The sequence below is a fragment of the Sorex araneus genome, chromosome 4 (assembly GCF_027595985.1).
Source record: "Sorex araneus isolate mSorAra2 chromosome 4, mSorAra2.pri, whole genome shotgun sequence".
NCBI classification, from domain to species: Eukaryota; Metazoa; Chordata; class Mammalia; order Eulipotyphla; family Soricidae; genus Sorex; species Sorex araneus.
Genome location: NC_073305.1, coordinates 191105150 through 191122813, shown reverse-complemented (window position 1 = coordinate 191122813; position 17664 = coordinate 191105150). Strand labels below are relative to the sequence as shown.

At 61.5% G+C, this 17664-nt stretch overlaps 1 protein-coding gene across 2 annotated transcripts; it reads left to right on the top strand.

Moving 5' to 3' along the window:
- The first annotated feature begins 5523 nt into the window (after nt 1–5523).
- On the top strand, nt 5524–13617 carry DLL1 (delta like canonical Notch ligand 1). 2 transcript variants are annotated; one of them, XM_055135190.1, is made up of 11 exons: nt 5524–5647; nt 5721–6014; nt 6090–6150; nt 6239–6496; nt 7832–7892; nt 8338–8468; nt 8553–8722; nt 8801–9017; nt 9811–10516; nt 10599–10716; nt 12572–13617. In XM_055135190.1, the coding sequence occupies exons 1-11, from the start codon at nt 5594–5596 to the stop codon at nt 12701–12703; spliced, it is 2202 nt and encodes a 733-aa protein (XP_054991165.1). In that variant the 5' UTR covers nt 5524–5593; the 3' UTR covers nt 12704–13617. The 2 variants fall into 2 exon arrangements, with proteins under 2 accessions (XP_054991165.1, XP_054991166.1); XM_055135191.1 differs by lacking the exon at nt 12572–13617 and adding an exon at nt 10794–11382.
- Nucleotides 13618–17664: the final 4047 nt, after the last annotated feature.

Below are 17664 nucleotides of genomic sequence, written 5' to 3'. Positions count from 1 at the left end.
GGATGGGAAGTGCAGCTGTGCCCTCCCTGTGTCATGTATCCGTGCCATAGAGCGTGTCTGAGCTCACAGTGGTCCTGGCCCAGGGGCAGGCGGGCTGCTTTCAGGGAAACAAGAGTGGGAGCAGTGGATGCAGTGACAGGTGACCTGTGACTTAGTCTGGCCTCTGAGATAGTGGCTGGGCTGGACCCTTACCCTGAAAGCAGCAACCGTCCCTGCCTCAGGGACCCTCAGTGACCCTCCGAGGCAGCAGGAACAACTCCAACAGTGACGGGAAGCACACCATAATTCCAGAGGTTCCTAAATTTCCCAGACTCACTCCCAGGCACTGGCTGGGCTGAGTCTTGCGCTCATTTTGCAAGTCCCTTGTGGGCCCTGCTCAGAGGTCACAGGTCACACACCTCACCAGCCCCACCTTCTCCAAAGAGAGGAGCATTTTGCAACCAAGTCTGGAAGGTAACAGTCCGCAGGGGTGGCAAGAAAGAGAAGAATGAAAATCACAAGCAGGAAACCTGAAATGCAAGGACTGCAAGCCTGGAGTGGCTGTTCGACGTGGGGCTGAAGCAGGGAGCTGAAGCCTCAGTCTGCGCGCGTGCCCTGCTCTCCCCCGGGCTGGGCCAGCGCTCCGGGCCCTTCTCCCCGGGCCTTGGCTGGAGCAGGGCCTTGAGGGCCAGGGTTGAGCGCGAATGCAGAAGCCCTTTCCTAGGCGATGGGCAGAAAGGAAAGAACGGGCTGGGCTTGTTTAGACGGCCTCAGCCTTCCCTCGCAGCGCGATGTGCGTCCGCGTCGTGACAGCCACAGTGGCACTAAGGGACTCATTGCGGCCCCAGACAAATCCGTAGGAAGGGGTGCAGAGATGAGAGTCGGCAAGGAGACCAGCACCTGCGCTCGTTACCTCCGGGCAGTGTGGCTACTCCCGGGCTGACCACGGCCGGAGTTCAAGCAGAGGGCGAGGTGGGCCCTCCGACCCTTCGCGGCGCGCCGAGGGCCCGCGGGCCGTCCACTCCGCGCGGTTCGCTCCGCCCGGCGGCGCCCCGCCCGCCCCGCGCCCAGCCCGGCCGGCAACAGGTGGAGGGGTGAATAGCTTCACACGTCCGGGGGCGGGGCGGGAGGCCTCGGAGCCGATTTAGGGATTAGATCAGATGTTATTGCTGGTGAAAAATTAAACAGGCCGGTGCTCCGGGGAGCGCAGATTAATACGTTCGGCGGCGCGCGCACAAAGGCGGCGCATTGTGGCCGCGCTGAATGCCTGTGAATGGGATGGAACATATGCGGCCCGCCGCCGCAGGTGCTCACATCTGTTCTCCCGGCAGATGCTCGCAGAGAGGGGCGGCCGCCGCGGCGCGGGCTCCAGGTGCGCGCGCGCCGCCTCCAGGAAGGCCTCCGGAGCGCCCGGGCGTTCCGCGGGGCGGCGCGGGGCGGCCGCGCAGCTGCCGCGTCACCCGAGCCGGACAAAGGCGGGCCCGGGCCGGGCAGGTAAACAGCGCTTTGTCATGGAGATGAGGGGCGGCCCGGCAGATGACGCGCGGGTCCGGGCCGCCAGCTGAGCCACGCGACTCGCCCTTTCTCATGCAAAGCAGCACATGCCTTTGCAAGCCCGCCCGCCGCCCGGCCCGCGACCCCCGGGACCCCCGGGACCCGCGGACGCGCCGCCGCGCCGCGTTCCTCCGGAACCTGGGCCCGGGCTGCCCCGAGAACACGGCCCGCACAGGCCTCCGGACTCGCTCACGCGCCAGGTCCCACCCGCGCTGGCCGGAGCGGGGCCTGCCCGCGCACTGCTGACTGCGGGCCGGCCTGGTCCGGGTCTCCCCCTCCGCCTCCTTCCCTTCCTTTCTCTTCCTCTTCCTCCTCCTCTTCCATAGCCTCTTCCTTCTTGTCCTCCTCCATCTCCTCTTACTCCTTTTTTCCTCCCTTCTCTTCCTCCCCCTCCACCTCCTCTTGATCCTCCTCCTGTTCTTCCCCCTTTTATTCCTCCTCCCCCACTCCTCCCCATTCTCCTCTTCCTCCTCCTCCTTTCCTCTAGCCTCTAACACCACCACCGCCACCACCCCGCCCATGGCACCCAGGGATTAGAACCTTTTTTTGGACCGGGACTGAGACAGGACTGTGTGGGCCCAGCACTGGTCCTACCCTTTGCTGAGGAGATACATTTCCTTTGCTAAAGTGGTGATCCTGGGCCTTTCTTCCCTGGGGGCCAAGTGGAATGCAGAGAAAACCCTGGGGTCCTAGCCAGCGGGGAGCGCCACTGTAGTTGTGGCCGTGGTTCCACTCACGCCACCCTGAGCCTATCCCCCAGTAATTGGGGTTGTTGGGACTCAGAACTGTGCAGACCTGGCAAAGCCAGAACAGCGCCAGACAACAAACACTCTCTCCACTGCCGGCTCCGGGGTGCGGGTGCCTTCTAAACTCTAATGAGTCTCACTTTGTACGGAACATTTGCTGAGGCATCAAAAAGTATTTAAAAGAAAGTTTCCTGCTTTTCCCTAATGAACAAGGTGAGGATTTATGGTGTGGGGGAGGAGGGAATCTGGTGGCCTGGCCAGCATGGAGGCAAGCCTATTTAACATAGTCCAGCTTAAGCTCCCTCCTGCATTTAGGGGTTCAGAGTGCTTAGTTGCGGGAGTATAGAGACATGCAGTTAGGGAGTGAAAAAACGCCATTTGGTTCGGAGCAGATGGCTGGCTAGGGGGCTGATGGCGTCTAAAGGCGTGTCATCCCCTTCAGCCTGAATCCCTAAGGGCTCCCCTTGTCTTCCCAATCAATGAAAATTAAAGTGCAAAGAAAGGGTGAATAGTTGGACCTCGAGTCTCTCCTTTGTTCATCCCAGCTACTGGTGTGCAGGAGTTAAACTACAACAGGCCCCTATAGTTAAACAGTCTCTCTCACTAGGCTTTGAAAGGGAGGGGGGGGAGGAACCAACATGAGTAGGAGGGGGCAGAGGGGAGAGAGGGAGATGGGAGGGAAGGAGAGAGAGGGGGTAGAGAGAAGAGAGAGGAAGGGAAGAGGAAGAAGAGGAAAGGACAAGGAGGAGCAGGAGAAAGAGGAGGAGGAGGAGGAGGAGGAGGAGGAGGAGGAGGAGGAGAAAAGGGCTTTCTGCTTGATTTCCCCAACACAGAATCGCGTGGCATAAATTAAGTTGGAAAAGAATGAATGCTTCGGGCAGGATTCTGATGGATTTTACGATGCCTTTCAGTTCCGCTTTGCCGCTGTAATCGAGAAATCTGTGCCGTGTCAATTTAACAAATACTTGATACTGAGGGGGTTTGTTAAGGGTTCGGGGCAAGTCTTCCCCCACCCCAAGGTTTAAGCCCTTGCGCGTGGAACTTTTTATTTCCAGATTTCTAAACAGTCATTCAAATGAACCTGTTTCTCACTTCCACTTTCTAATTAAAAGGTTCCTGATATTTTATTTCTTACAGAAATCTGCTCTCTGTCTTGAAAGCAGAGAGGATTTAGAGCTCACTTTTCTTTCTTTTGTGCTTTTGTGGTATCTTCCCTGATCCCAAGCCCCCCACCCCACCCCCCTTGCATGCCCTCTCTCTCTCTCTCTCTCTCTCTCTCTCTCTCTCTCTCTCACACACACACACACACGCACACACACACACACACACACCCCACACACGAGACCACCTTCCGTGCTGTAGGGAGCAGAATGTGCTGAAATGAGCTTTTAAAGGAAATGTGGATGTAGTGAGAGAAGGGTGCCGACACTAGGTGGCAAGATTAAATTAGGATTCCAGCGGGCCCAGCCTCTGGGAGGCAGCAAGCCCTCGGCAGTCTGCAGTGAGCCGCCACGCTGAGGTGGGCACACTGGCCTGTGTGGTGGGCAGCAGCACCTCTAAAGCCTCCATTTGTTCTAACCCCCCTCCACCCCCGTTGGGTGGGAGCCTGCCTCTGCCTCCCCCCGCCCCTTGGCCTTCAAGTCTCGTTCTTTCCTCTCCATTGATTCTCCCCAGGCTGCAGGGGGGAGCCTGTCCCACACTTACATTTCTGTTCCCAAACTGGACAGGGAACCGGGGACCCCCAGAGTCAAGTCTGCAGGCTGCCTGCAGCCAGGCAGGGATAGCCAGGAGGGTGGTTCAGTGAATGACTTTAGATGGCTGTTCACATGGGCTTTACTTGGCCTTGGGGGCTTTCTCCTTCTTTCTGAGTTCTAGGACAGATAGAGCCCATCACCTGGACCCCCGCGGCCATGAAAGTCACATCTTGCTGGGATGGCCCTCCTTCCATCCCAGCAGGTGGCTGTGACGTGATCACTGGAGACCCGCTGCCACCCAGGGCAGCTGCCCTAGGTGCGTGCCGGGTGCGGGAGCGCGTGCCAGCGAAGGGACCAACGCCCGGCGGGCGGCTAGATGCCAGGCTAGTCCATGCCCCAAGGGTCCTCCTGCTCCGAGGGTGAGTTCGATAATTCGTTGTGTGGTACGTGTGGTCTGGGCCTGCCAATAAACTCATATCCCTTATATTAAAAAAAAATAATCAGAAAACGAAAACAAAAGTTGTGGTGTCTGCGGGAGGTGTCCCCACCCAGTCAGGTGACGCCGTGCACAGGCCCTCGGACCCCGGGCCGGACATTGTGGCGGGCCGCGGCGCGCTGAGGGGAGCTCTTTCGCCGCGCATTGTGCGCGAGCAGGTGCTGCCCGCATTACCATACAGCTGAGCGCACAAAGACCCAGTGATCCGGCCTCGCACAATGACAGCCGCCTCAATGACAGCCCGGGACCGCGCGCGGCGGACTCACTTCGCCCCGGCGCGGGGAGCCGGAGGGGCGCGCCCGGCCCGGGGCCCGGGGTCCGGCCGGGGGCGCCGCGCGAGCCGCTCGCGTCCCGGGGCTGGCGCGGGGCGGCGCTGCCCGGGGCGGGCGGGGAGCGCGCGCCGCCGGGCCGGGCTCGCGCGGGGGCCGCGGCGGGCGCGGGCCGGGCGCGCCCCGGACTCCCCGCGCCGCGCGGCCCTGCCCATTGTACCCTCCGGCCGCCTCCCCGGCGGGCCGCGGGTCCGAGCGGCGGCGGGGGGCGCGGGCGCGCCGCCGGGGTTTCGCAGGAATGTAAATGAGCGCGTTTTGTGCGGCGGTGGGGGCGGGGAGGAGTTGCACATTTTACAGCTCACTGACCATTTGGCGAGCCATTGAGCGGAGGGTTGGAAAAGTGGCTCCTTTGTGACAGCGCTCGCCAGATTGGGGGGCTGCTCATTTGCATCTCATTAGGCATGCGGGCGGCCGGCGGGATATAAGCGCGCGGGCGCCGGCCGCGGCCAGATCGGCGGCGCGCACCGCGGAGCCCGGCGCAGGGCGCTCGCGCAGGACGCGGCGTGGCGACGTGCATGGCCCTGGCCGCGCCGGCCCGGGGGACGCCAGTCTTCGCCGCGGCTGCCGAGGCGCGAGCGCGGGGCGCCGCCGAGTGACGCGGGCCCAGTCCGGGCGCCCCCCGCGCCCCCGCGCCCCCGCGCCCCCGCGCCCGCCGCGCCCGCCGCGCCGCGCCCGAGCCCCCGCCCCCGCCCCGCCGCGCGGGCTGACCCACGGCCCGTCGCGCGTGGGCGCCGTGCGCGCCGCGCCGCGGGGCCGGGCTCGGCCCTCACCTGCCCGGCGTCCCGCGGGGGCAGCATGGGCCGTCGGGCCGCGCTGGCCCTCGCCGTGCTCTCGGCCCTGCTGTGCCAGGTAGGGTCGCGCGCTGGCGCCGGGCGGGGGGCGCGGGCCTGGCCCCGCCCGCGCTCAGCCGCCTCCCCCGTAGGTCTGGAGCTCGGGGGTCTTCGAGCTGAAGCTGCAGGAGTTCGTGAACAGGAAGGGGCTGCCGGGCAACCGCAGCTGCTGCCGCGGGGGCGCGGGCCCGCCGTGCGCCTGCAGGACCTTCTTCCGCGTGTGCCTCAAGCACTACCAGAGCAGCGTGTCCCCCGAGCCGCCCTGCACCTACGGCAGCTTCGTCACGCCCGTGCTGGGCACCGGCTCCTTCAGCCTGCCGGACGGCGCGGGCAGCGACCCCGCCTTCAGCAACCCCATCCGCTTCCCCTTCGGCTTCACCTGGCCGGTGAGCGGGCCCGCGCCGTGCCCCCGCGGGAGGGCAGCGGCCGGCCCGCCCCGCTGACGCGCCCCTCCTCCGCAGGGCACCTTCTCGCTGATCATCGAGGCGCTTCACACCGACTCCCCGGACGACCTGACCACAGGTAATGCGCCCCGCGCCGCCCGCTCCTCGCGCCCCGGACCTCGCGCCCCGCGCCCCGCGATCACGCGATCACGCGTCGTCTCCCGCAGAGAACCCGGACCGGCTCATCAGCCGCCTGGCCACGCAGCGGCACCTGACGGTGGGCGAGGAGTGGTCGCAGGACCTGCACAGCAGCGGCCGCACGGACCTCAAGTACTCGTACCGCTTCGTGTGCGACGAGCACTACTATGGGGAGGGCTGCTCCGTCTTCTGCCGGCCCCGGGACGACGCCTTCGGTCACTTCACGTGCGGGGAGCGCGGGGAGAAGGTCTGCGACCCGGGCTGGAAAGGCCAGTACTGCACCGAACGTGAGTCCCTGCCGCGCGGCCCTCTGGCCTTCCTCCTTTCCCGGCAATGGAGCTCCACAGTGGGACGTCCGGTTCTGGAGCAGGCAGGGGGACAGGAAGTCAGCCTTGCCGCCCCGGGGCTGTGTGTGTGTGTGTGTGTGTGTGTGTGTGTGTGTGTGTGTGTGTGTATGTGTGTGTGTGTGTGCGCGTGAGTGGGGGGACTTGGGCACCAGAGAGCCAGCCAGACAGAGAGAGGAGGGTGTGACAGGAGTCCTATACCACAGTCTGGAGATTCCCTGTCCCTCTTGGGAGCTGAGGTGCAGACAGCCATGAGAATGTTCCGGCATCAGTGCTGGGCACTCAACGCCCTGGCACTGTTCCTGGCTGGGGATTCCTGGAGGACCTGTGCCGAGAGTGGCTGGATGGGTAGGCTTGCCTGCACCCAGGGCCGCTGTGAGAGGGACACCGGCACGCCCAGGGGTCCCTTGCCCTCAGGTCTGCTTCCCCTGGGCCTTCATGGCCTTTGGTTGCAGCTGTCCAGGTGGTGAGTTCCCTGGAGGGTCTGGGCGCCCTGAGCTTGCTTCTGTGCTGGAGAGGGGGCTCAGCACCCCAGTTCTGGAGTGCTCAGGGCCATCCGGCTTGAGCCGCACGTGTTGGCTCAGACCCGTTGGGGCTGGGCTGCTGGCCTCCGGCCCCAGGCCCTCTGGGCCGGCTGCCTTTCCTCCCTGTTCTTCCTCGCCATGGGGTAGCCATAAACTTCAACTTTTTTTCTCTTATTCAAACACTGGAGGCTCTCCCCGCCCCCAGCTCACGCGTGCCATAGATTAGATCTCTGGGGATAGGCGGCAGGGACACACGCCAATCCCCATTGGTGGAGAGGGTGTGTGTGTGTGTGTGTGTGTGTGTCTGTGCGCTTGTGCGTGCGTGTGTGCGCGCTGGGGTGTGTGTGAGGGGGCACAGGGGTGGGGGGAGGCCGGTATTGTTGCACTAGGGCAGCTGCTGGGAGAGAACAGACAATAGGGCAGCTGTCTGCCCTGGTACTCTGCATACCAGCTGTCCACCCTTATCTACACACACACTTTCTGGGTATTAAGAGGTGGAGCTTTGCTCATAGAATTGGGAAGTGGGGGAGGAGTGGGGGAAGGACTTCTGACCCTCTCTCTGAAGAAAAGGGGGTGGGTGGGGGCGGGGGCTTCCGCGCCCTTTTGTCCTTGAGGCACTGTGTTAAGAAGAATGCTGGTCCCTGGCCTGAGTAAAGCCCCTGGTGTCAGGCGGGAGGCTGAGCGAGTGCCCCTGGCAGACTTCGGATGGGCAGGGCGCCTGGGTGGGGCCTGACCTGTGCTTTCCCTCTTGCAGCAATCTGCTTCCCAGGATGTGACGACCAGCATGGGTTCTGTGAGAAGCCTGGGGAGTGCAAGTAAGTCAGAGGGTTGGCTCAGGTTTGCTTGCTGGCTCTCCTGCCTGTCCCTTGCCTCTGACACGGTGCATGCTGGTGCTTCCCTGTGCTGTCAGGCCGGTTTGCTGTCTGGTGCTTCTGTCCCTGGCCAGGGGTCAGGGTCCCAGGGTTCACCTCAGATCCCGGTGGTTGTGCGTGGGGATTTAGAGAGCCCCAGAGCAGCGGAAAGGGAGCATTCAGCATGGGGGCTTTCCAGTGGGCTGGCGCCTTTGAACCGTCCAGGGGGTCTCTGACACACCCTGGGGACAGCGCCTCCTGAGTAAGCTTCCTCTGGGCAGGACTGTGTGTGGGAGGCTGAGGGACAGCAGGCCCTGCCTGTGGGACCCACAGCTGCCGGGCGCCCTGGGGGGAGACGGGTTCTGCTGTGGGCCCGCCCCCCGCACTGCCTGACACTCTCTGCCCTTAGGTGCAGAGTGGGCTGGCAGGGCCGCTACTGTGACCAGTGCATCCGGTACCCAGGCTGTCTCCACGGCACCTGCCAGCAGCCATGGCAGTGCAACTGCCAGGAAGGCTGGGGGGGGCTTTTCTGCAACCAGGGTAAGGCCCGAGCCCTGCGGTGCCCCGGGAAGGGGACAGTGCCTGGGAAGGCTCTGAGCCTGCTTCTCCTGTGCTTCCTCGCAGACCTCAATTACTGCACACACCACAGGCCATGCAAGAATGGGGCCACCTGCACCAACACGGGCCAGGGCAGCTACACGTGCTCCTGCCAGCCTGGGTACACAGGGGCCACCTGCGAGACCGAGGTGGACGAGTGCGCGCCTGGCCCCTGCAGGAACGGAGGCAGCTGCACGGTGCGTGCTCTTTCTGCTGTGTGGAGGCGGGTGGGGTGCTGAGGACCACCCTGCAAGGCTCTCCTCTCTGTCCTGCAGGACCTCGAGAACGGCTACTCCTGCAGCTGCCCTCCGGGCTTCTATGGCCGGATCTGTGAACTGAGCGCCATGGCGTGTGCTGACGGCCCGTGCTTCAATGGAGGACGTTGCACGGACAACCCCGGGGGAGGCTACAGCTGTCGCTGCCCGGCCGGCTTCTCTGGCTTCAACTGTGAGAAGAAGGTGGATCCGTGCAGCTCCGAGCCCTGCTCCAACGGTGAGAGCTGAGCCCCATCGAGCAGGGCAGAGAGCTCCCCCCCTGCCCCTGGCCCCAGCCTCTGCTGCACGTGCCTCTGCAGGAAGCTGCCCCTCAGTCACTGGATGGCCACCGCTGTGTCAGTGTGTGGGCAGGGGGCTGTCGATGAGTGGGTGGGATGTCCAGGGCACCCTTGCAGAGAGGGAACTTGGGCCTTAGCCAAATAGTCCAGCTGCTTTTGACAGAGACCCCTGAGCAGTCCTGGGCCCTGCCTTCCCCACGAGGAGGGTGTCTACGTGCCACAAAATCCTCCCTGGCCCTCCTCCCCTGTCCTTTCCTGCTTTCTGCTCCCAGCCCTGTTTTTCTCAAAACTCTGGGTGGGCACCACCCTCTCTGTGCCTCGGTTTCCCATCAATCAGCTTGTCACTTGCTGGGCCTGAGGACACTCTTGCAGGCTTTGTGCCCTCGTGCTGGTGCTGCCCGCTGACTCCCATTGGAGGCACTGAGGGGTGGTGCTACATGCCTTTCCAGGGGCCTGGGGGCCGGCAAGGGCAGGCTGTGTGCATGCCCCGGTCTGCAGACCAGGCAAGGCCAGGTCATGTGCTTAACCCCCCAGATCTGTGGGGTGGGGAGACTGGGCTGTGAGTGCGGTCTCGGGCGGGCGAGGCTGGCTGCATGCACGTGGGGGGTCTGCGGACAGAGTGGGCAAGGCCGACTGCCTGTGTGTCCGGGGTCTGCAGGATGGGGCTGTGAGCCCATCTCTGGCGAAGCCGGCTGCGAGCCGCTGAGTGACCGGCGTCCTCGTCTCCCCCAGGTGCACAGTGCGTGGACCTGGGTGGCACGTACTTGTGCCGCTGCCAGCCCGGCTTCTCAGGGCGCCACTGCACGGACAACATAGACGACTGTGCCCCGTCCCCGTGCGCCAACGGGGGCACGTGCCGGGATGGCATAAATGAGTTCTCCTGTACCTGCCCCCCTGGGTACACGGGCCCGAGCTGCAGCGCCCCGGTCAGCAGCTGTGAGCACGCACCCTGCCACAACGGAGCCACGTGCCACCAGCGGGACGGCCGCTACGTGTGTGCCTGTGCCCGCGGCTATGGCGGCCCTAACTGCCAGTTCCTGCTGCCTGAGCCGGAACCTGGGCCCCCGTCGGAGAAGTACGTGGAGGGCCAGGCCGGGCCCTTCCCCTGGGTGGCCGTGTGTGCTGGCGCTGTCCTGGTCCTCATGTTGCTGCTGGGCTGTGCGGCTGGCGTGGTCTGCGTGCGGCTGCGGCTGCAGAAGCGCCGGCCTCCCGCCGACCCCTGCCGGGCCGAGACGGAGACCATGAACAACCTGGCCAGCTGCCAGCGTGAGAAGGACATCGCGGTCAGCGTCATTGGGCCCACGCAGATCAAGAACACCAACAAGAAGGCTGAGCTGCATGGGGAGCACGGTGCCCAGCCCAGCTTCCCGGCGCGCTGCCCGGCCGTGGACTACAACTTGGTGCCCGCTGGCACTGAGAAGGACCGGGCGCCCCTCGGGTGCGTGGCAGGGCTGGGCTGGGTGGGGCAGGGGGCGCACCCACGGGCACCCGCTCACTGTGCTCTCCCATGCGGCCCGCAGGGGGGACGTGGCTGAGAGGCGGCGGCCGGATGCGGCGTTCGAGCTGTCCAAGGACACCAAGTACCAGTCGGTGTTCGTCATCTCGGAGGAGAAGGACGAGTGCGTGATAGCCACCGAGGTCAGTGCCCGTGTGGGCGGCGCGGGGTGGGAGGAGGTCGTGCCCGTGCTGAGCGCTCCCTCCCGGGGTCCCTCCAGGTGTGACGGCGCAGCTCGGCAGCCCCGACTCTGGACTGGGTACTCCCAAGGATATAAGCCCCCTGAATGCTGCTGAAAGTCGCGGGAGCCTCCCGGTGCGCCCGCTGCGCTGCCCCGGCCAGCAGGCACTCTCCGTTGCACTATGGACCCTTGCTTTTTACAGAGATATATTTAGATGAGCGACTGAACTCCACACGGGGCGCACACTGCCTGAAATGTATATTTTGGATTCTTATGAGCCAGTCTTTTCTTGAATTAGAATCACAAACACTGCCTTTATTGTCCTTTTTGATACTAAAATGTGTTTTTTCTAGGTGGAAAAAGATGTGTGTTATTTTTTTGGACCTGTAAAAATATTTTCCATGATATCTGTAAAGCTTGAGTATTTTGTGATGTTCATTTTTTATAATTTAAATCTTTGGTAAATATGTATAAAGGCACTTCGGGTCTACGTGACTATATTTTTTGTATATAAATGTATTTATGAAATATTGTGCAAATGTTATTTGAGGTTTTTCTACTGTTTTGTTAATGAAGAAAATCCTTTTTAAGATATTTTTCCAAATAAATATTATGAATGGCAACCAGAGACCCACTGGCTTGCTCTGCTCATTGCCAGACAGGACGGCTCAACCTCCCCCTTCCTGGGTCTTGCTGGTCTCACGGGATTGTTCAAAGCTGCTCACTCACCTGTTTCTCCTCTGGCTGTGCAGTGGCCAGTGTTGCCAGCCTGAGGCTCCCAGTCCTCTAGGTACTGAGGTGCCCCAGACACCACCAGGGACGATGCTCTGTCACTTCACAGTGCCACCCCAGCAGAGCTGGGGGCCTGGGGACCACTCCCGAGACACTCTGCAGAGTCCACTGGGCGTTTAGTGTTGGGCTTTCTGATGCCGGTGGCCACTGAGGCTACAGCCGGCAGTCCTGGGGAAGAAGCTCCTGGCCTCGTGCATCCCATGCAGGCGTCTCCCAGGACTGGAGCAGCCCTGTCTGGGATCAAGGACCCACGAGGGCTTCCACACGGCTCCTGCCTTCGCTCTGGAATAACGTGCCACATTTGTTTATGGGCTCTCACCATTTGCTCCGAGGAGCACTGGCGCAGCACAGAAAACAGACCCAGTGATGGTGCAGATGCTCTTTCCTGCGTGCTTGCCCTCACCTCCCGTGGGCACCCCCGGGAATCCTGGTGCGGTGCTCAGGAGTTGAGGAAACAGCTTGGAGAGATGAGCTAGCTGCCTTTCGGGTTTGTGAGTGAGCAGGCTGACCGTTGGGCGTCACCGTGGGCCTCCACCAGAGACACAGCTTGAGAGCAGACTTGGGGGTCCGAGGGCCCCCATGGCAGTGAGGTTTGGCGGTTCTCAGATGGCGGATGAGTTCTTGCAGGGGAAGGGATTCTTTACCGTCCAGCTGCCAGTTCTGGAATGTTCCTGGAGGAGAGGTGAGCCTTGTGTGCTGCTGAGTCCACACTCCGGGTGTGGGCCTACAGGGGAAGGATGTGCTGCAGCATGGCCCCCAGGGAAGAGCAGGACCAGTACCGCCTCCTCGCGCTGCCCACTCTGATCCCCCAAGGCTGGACTCCAGAGGCCAGCCCGGGTGGGGGCTGGGGGTTTTAGGGTTCTGAGTGTCTCAGAGAGCCTCTGTTTGCTGTCGCGGTGAGTGGCACATTCTAGAATAACCAGGGAGTTGTCCACAGGTTGTGGTGCTGGGTGGTGGCATGGCGCCCGTTGTGCGCCTGTTGACCTGGAGTAATTATTAATTAATAGCTGCCCTTTCCCTTTCAGAAGCGCCCTGACTTGGGTAACAAGTTCAAGGTCTCATCTGCTTTCATGGAGATGGAAAATGCCAGAATTCTGGTGGCCCATTTCACAAAGGATTGCCAAGCGCTTTCAGATATCTCCTGCACTGTCTGGTAAAGTCTGGAAGTCAGGGGAGGAGCACCTTTCCCTCATCCAGCGGGTGACCTGCGGTGATGAGGCTGAGCCTCGCCTCGCCATTCTGGAGTCCCAGCTCGGCTGGGGATGTCCCGAGATGGATGTTTCCATCGGCGTGGAACTAGGGAGACCCAGTGCTCCAATAGCTCGTCCCTCACTCCAGCGAATTCTGCACGGGCAGCTGGCCTACTCCTGGGATGGCCAGGAGCTGTGAGCGGCTGTGTGCCTGCAGGCTTTGCCAGGGGCCAGATCTTTCCGGACCGTCCTTGGGGTGTGGGTGCCCGTGAGATGGGGAGCCTCAGAGTGTTCTTTAGATCTTTTCCCTTCCCCTCTGGAGTGCTGTGATGCCCCTGGGCTGGTTCTGCCTTTTCGTGTGCACCCTGGCTGGTGTTCCTCTGGCAGGCCTGCCCTGTGGCTGTTTCTCTGCATGCTCCCGTGTCCCAGGCCTGTGGCAGCCTTCCAGTGCCTCCAGGCCAGCGCCGCCCAGCCACGGGACCAGCCGTTTTCTGCAGCAAGCCCCGGTTTCTGCAGTGGAGCAGCAAAGGTGCCTGCAATCCTGTGCAACTGTGAGCCCCGCTGAGGGCAGCTGCTGCCTTGTGCCAGTGGTGCCAATCCCTGCAAGGGGTCACAGCTCCATGTGCCTGACACGGGTGCCCGCTGGGCAGGCAGGTTCTGCGCAGAGATATTGGGACTTGAGTCTGCTCAGGTCCCACCTGGTCACTGTGACAAGACCACAGGTAGAAGGATGCTGCTGGATACCGCTGGGACCTAGGCGGGGGAGCCAGGGTGGACACCAGGCCCAGCAAGGTGCAGGGAGCTTCAGCAGGCCATGCAGACCCAGGGACGTGGCTGAAAGCAGCTGAGACTTCACATGCCAGCGGAGAAGTGAGAACACAGGTGGGTGGGTATTTTATTGATGTCCATGTAAATTGTTTTATTTTTATTTTTAAAAACTTTTAAAATCTTATTTCTCTTGAGTGTTTTATATGTGAGAGTCATTACTGAGGTGAAAGCAAGTCTTTATCTTTTAGGGAAGATTTGTGAAATATTACAAACAAATACCAGAGTGCCTGGACTTTGTTTTGCCAGCTCTGAGCAGGGTGTGTGTGTGTGTGTGTGTGTGTGTGTGTGTGTGAGAGAGAGAGAGAGAGAGAGAGAGAGAGAGAGAGAGAGAGAGAGAGAGAGAGATGGAGCAGGGATAGAATGTGCGCTGCCCTGGGCTTGTTGTCCTCCTGTCCTCTCCTCTGTTTCCATGAGCAGGATGTCCCATAGGAAAAGTGCGAAGGGGGTCCAGCATGTGACTCACAGGGTCAGCACATGCTTTGAGAGCCAGAGGCCTGGCTTCTGTCCCAGGAACCACACGGGTTCCGAGCAGCACCAGGAGTGACCCCTGAGCACTGCTGGGTGTGGCCCCCAAACAGAAATAAAGAAATGAGAAAAGCAAGGGAAGCTGTGCAGACACTCAGCAGGCAGGGGCTTGGCTGGTGCATGTGGTCCGTGCATTTGAGGCTGTGACCTGCTAGGTTCTAGGGAGCCAGCAAGAACCCTCAGATGACCACGCAAGTCACCTGTCAGAGCCCTGTTGCCTCATGAGCCACGGGTCGAGGATCCCGGGTTCAGGCCCAAGGCTCGAATGATGACTGTCGCTCCAGAGCCTGCAGAGGGGCACTGCACAACCTCCGAGGGACACTCCATGCGGGACTTTCCAGAGCACGAGTCCCAGCACGTCTTCCATGCCTGCTGCTGGTGAACCACTTCTGACAAATTCCAGCATCGAGTTCAAGGGCCGTGACTTGAGGCCCAGGCCTTCTGGGCTGGGCTGGCTCCTGCCTGTTCTCCCCGTGCTGGCCCTGGGCCCCCGGCCCCTCCATCCTCCCAAGACGCCTAGCATCTGACCAGCTCCTCCCTGCAGCTGGGCCCTGGGACAGTGCCTCTGCCCAGAGCATGTGTGACGGCCTCTGTGCGTCCAGCCTTGGATTCCTGTTGTGTCCAGTCCGGGAGGTGCTTGGGCAGGAGAGCTGTGACCACAGGTGGTCAGCGTGTGGGGGAGGAGCATCGAGGCTGGTGTTTCCCCTCACCTTGCTGGTAGTTTGCGACCGTGATGTGAGGTCAGACAGGGGGAAGGCCATCTCCCTTGCTCCTGTCCACTTGGGCGAGAGGACATTGAGATCAGAGCAAAGCACCGCCACACCCTTCCCCAGCAGTGTAAAGCAGCCACCATGTCGGGGAAGAGTCCACAACTTCCTGGATGGTGGCTGGTGTCTGTTGTGATGACAGAGCAGGCCATGGCATTAAGGATCACGTGTGGCCTTGGCATGGGCCGCGAGCTGCGGCTTCACACAGAGCCACTGTGTGGACTGGCCAGCCCCAGACTCTGTGCTTGCAGGAGCCGGTGATCATTTTCTTAGACTCCCACGCAGGGTGTGCTCCACAGACCCGCCCAGTGAGCAACCTGCTCCTCCTAGGGTCCCTGCCTGACCTGCACCTCTGCCTTGGCTGTGGGTCACCACTTTCTCAGTCAGCAGCCTTGGAGACAGCACTGTCCTGGTTCTGGAGGAAAACTGCAGCTGCACACATGTGTCAGTCCGGAGTTCGCTGGCTGTTTTGTTTGTTGTTCTTGGACCACACCAGGTGCTGCCCAGGACGCACTCCTGGTTCTGTGATCACTCTTGGCAGGCTTGAGGGAGCATGAGGGTGCTGGGGATTGAATCTGGGTCGGCTTTGTACAAGGCAAGTGCCCTCCCAACTGTACTATGGCTCACAGTCTGGACAGGTGGGGGTGGGTGCTCCAGAAGTGGGCAGGCCCACCATGATGCTTCCCTAACAGGCTGTGGACAAGGCCCTTTCTTCCCGGAGGCTTCAGGGCCGATGCAGGCGCAGGGTGCCTGACAGGGCCCATGGTGGAGCAGGGCTTTCGGGAGCTGTCTGCAGCCTCGTGGCCAGCCGAGGAACCACTTAGGCTTCCTGGGTCCCCAGGACTCAAAGCCCAGCCAGGAAGAGGTGATGGAGCACCCTCAGATGTGCTTCTGGGACACGGGCTACTGCTCAGGCCTGTGAGGGTGGGGCTCGCGCAGGCCCGTGCTCAGGTTCCCGATTCTGATACCAGCTTCCTCTCTGCTACACATGGCTGCATCTATGTCTGCCCCGATCGATCGTAGTCAAATCACTATCTTCAAATTTAGTACATGGGGGTGGGTGGGCCCTGCCTGGTGATGCTCAGGGCTCCCTCCTAATTCTGCTCAGGGACTACTCCTGGCTCTGTGCTCAGAGCTCACTCCCACTGGGATGATGTGGTGCTAGGTAAGTGCCTGAACCCTGTACTCTCTCTGACCCAACTTCAGTACATTTTAAAGTTCATTTGAACTTGAAAGCAGTTGACCAGAAGGGACTATGTCAGCTTGGGTTCCTGAGTACCTCCCAGGGGACCTCGACGGGGCGGGGAACTCCAGGCACAGAATTGACATGGCACCTCCCAGATGTCACTCGGCCTGGTCATTGATCACACTGTGGAGAGTCCTGCTGGGTCACCGCCAGCAGAGGAAGCCCAACATGTATCCTGTTGTGGGAGGGAGGCTGACACAGAGGGTCCCAGTGAGCCCTTCACTCACAGAGCCAAGCAGCCGATAAACTTCGAGAAGGAGGGTCTGTTACCTTGCTGACTGCTGTCCGAGCGATGGTGCAGGGGAAGGTGCTTGCTCTGCACACAGCCACACCTGGGTCCATCCTGGCACCGCACATGATCCCCCGAGATTGGGTGCGGCCCAATCTCCCACCTTAAGTTTTTGTTATTGTTTTTGTTTGGGGGCCAAACCTGGAGATGCTCAGGCTGACTCCTGGCTGTGTGCTCAGGGATCACTCCTGGTGGGATTGGGAGACTGGATGGGGTGTCAGGGATCGAACTTGGGTTAGCCGCACGCCGCACGCAAGGCACGTGCCCTCCCTGCTGTGCTGTAACTCTGCTCTCTCTGCAGTGCCTCAAATGGCGGTTACCAGGGATAAAAGCATCCTACATTTGGGAATTTCAGTTAAGACCCCAAATGGAAGTTAGAGGCTTCCTTCCCACTCCTGGAAGGCCGTTTCTGTGACTCAGAAGATGAGGGAGGAGAGAGCAAAGCCCCTCCTCCGGACCCGGGGGAGCCAGGCTGCCTCTGTGGCACACAGGCTCCTGGACTTGAGGGGAACCGAGGCTGACGCTGTGTTGGCAGTGGGGCCTGGGCTGGGCTGCAGGATGGGGCAGAAACGCAGATGGCTCTGCGTCAGGCGGGCGTCTGCCAATGTGTGCAGGGCCTCGAGGGCATTGTCCAGAGACCAGGGCAGAGGGCACCGTCTCCTCTCCCCCGGCAGGGCCGCCTCTGCTGTGTCCCCAGGGAGGTCAACTCATTTACCAAACTGGCCCAAACCGAACTCACAAGGCGCCATGTCGCAACCCTCTTCCTCCCTTCCTCCGTGGGCTCATTCCAAAAGTTAAGTGCGCTATTTTAGTTTTATCTGCTATTTCCGGTGCTCTTCCAGTGGGTTCCCTTTCGACAGCCCGCCGGCTCTGTCCCCTCCCCAGGACGACCCTTTCTCTTTCGGAGGAAGTGCCATGACAGCAAATGGAGGAGGCGGCCACTCCACGCAGGGCAGCTGCGTGCGCAGGCTGGAGTGTGGGCCTCTCCTGCAGCCTGTCAGCTCAGGGCCAGACTCCGTCTCGGGGGCCTGCTGAGGCAGCCTGGGCCGCCTCTCCCCGCCAGGTCCAGGCCCCCAGCCTGGCAGGCATCGCGTGGTGTGTGGTGAGACTATGAACCCTCTGTGTGTGTGTGTACGGGTGCTCACATGTGCACGCGTGACTGGGGTGTATGGGCACACATGGAATGCAGCCACATGCGTCTATGCACATGTGTTTACTGCACTGTATGTCTGCATGTATTTCTGCATGCAGTGTGTGCATGTTTGCGTGTGTG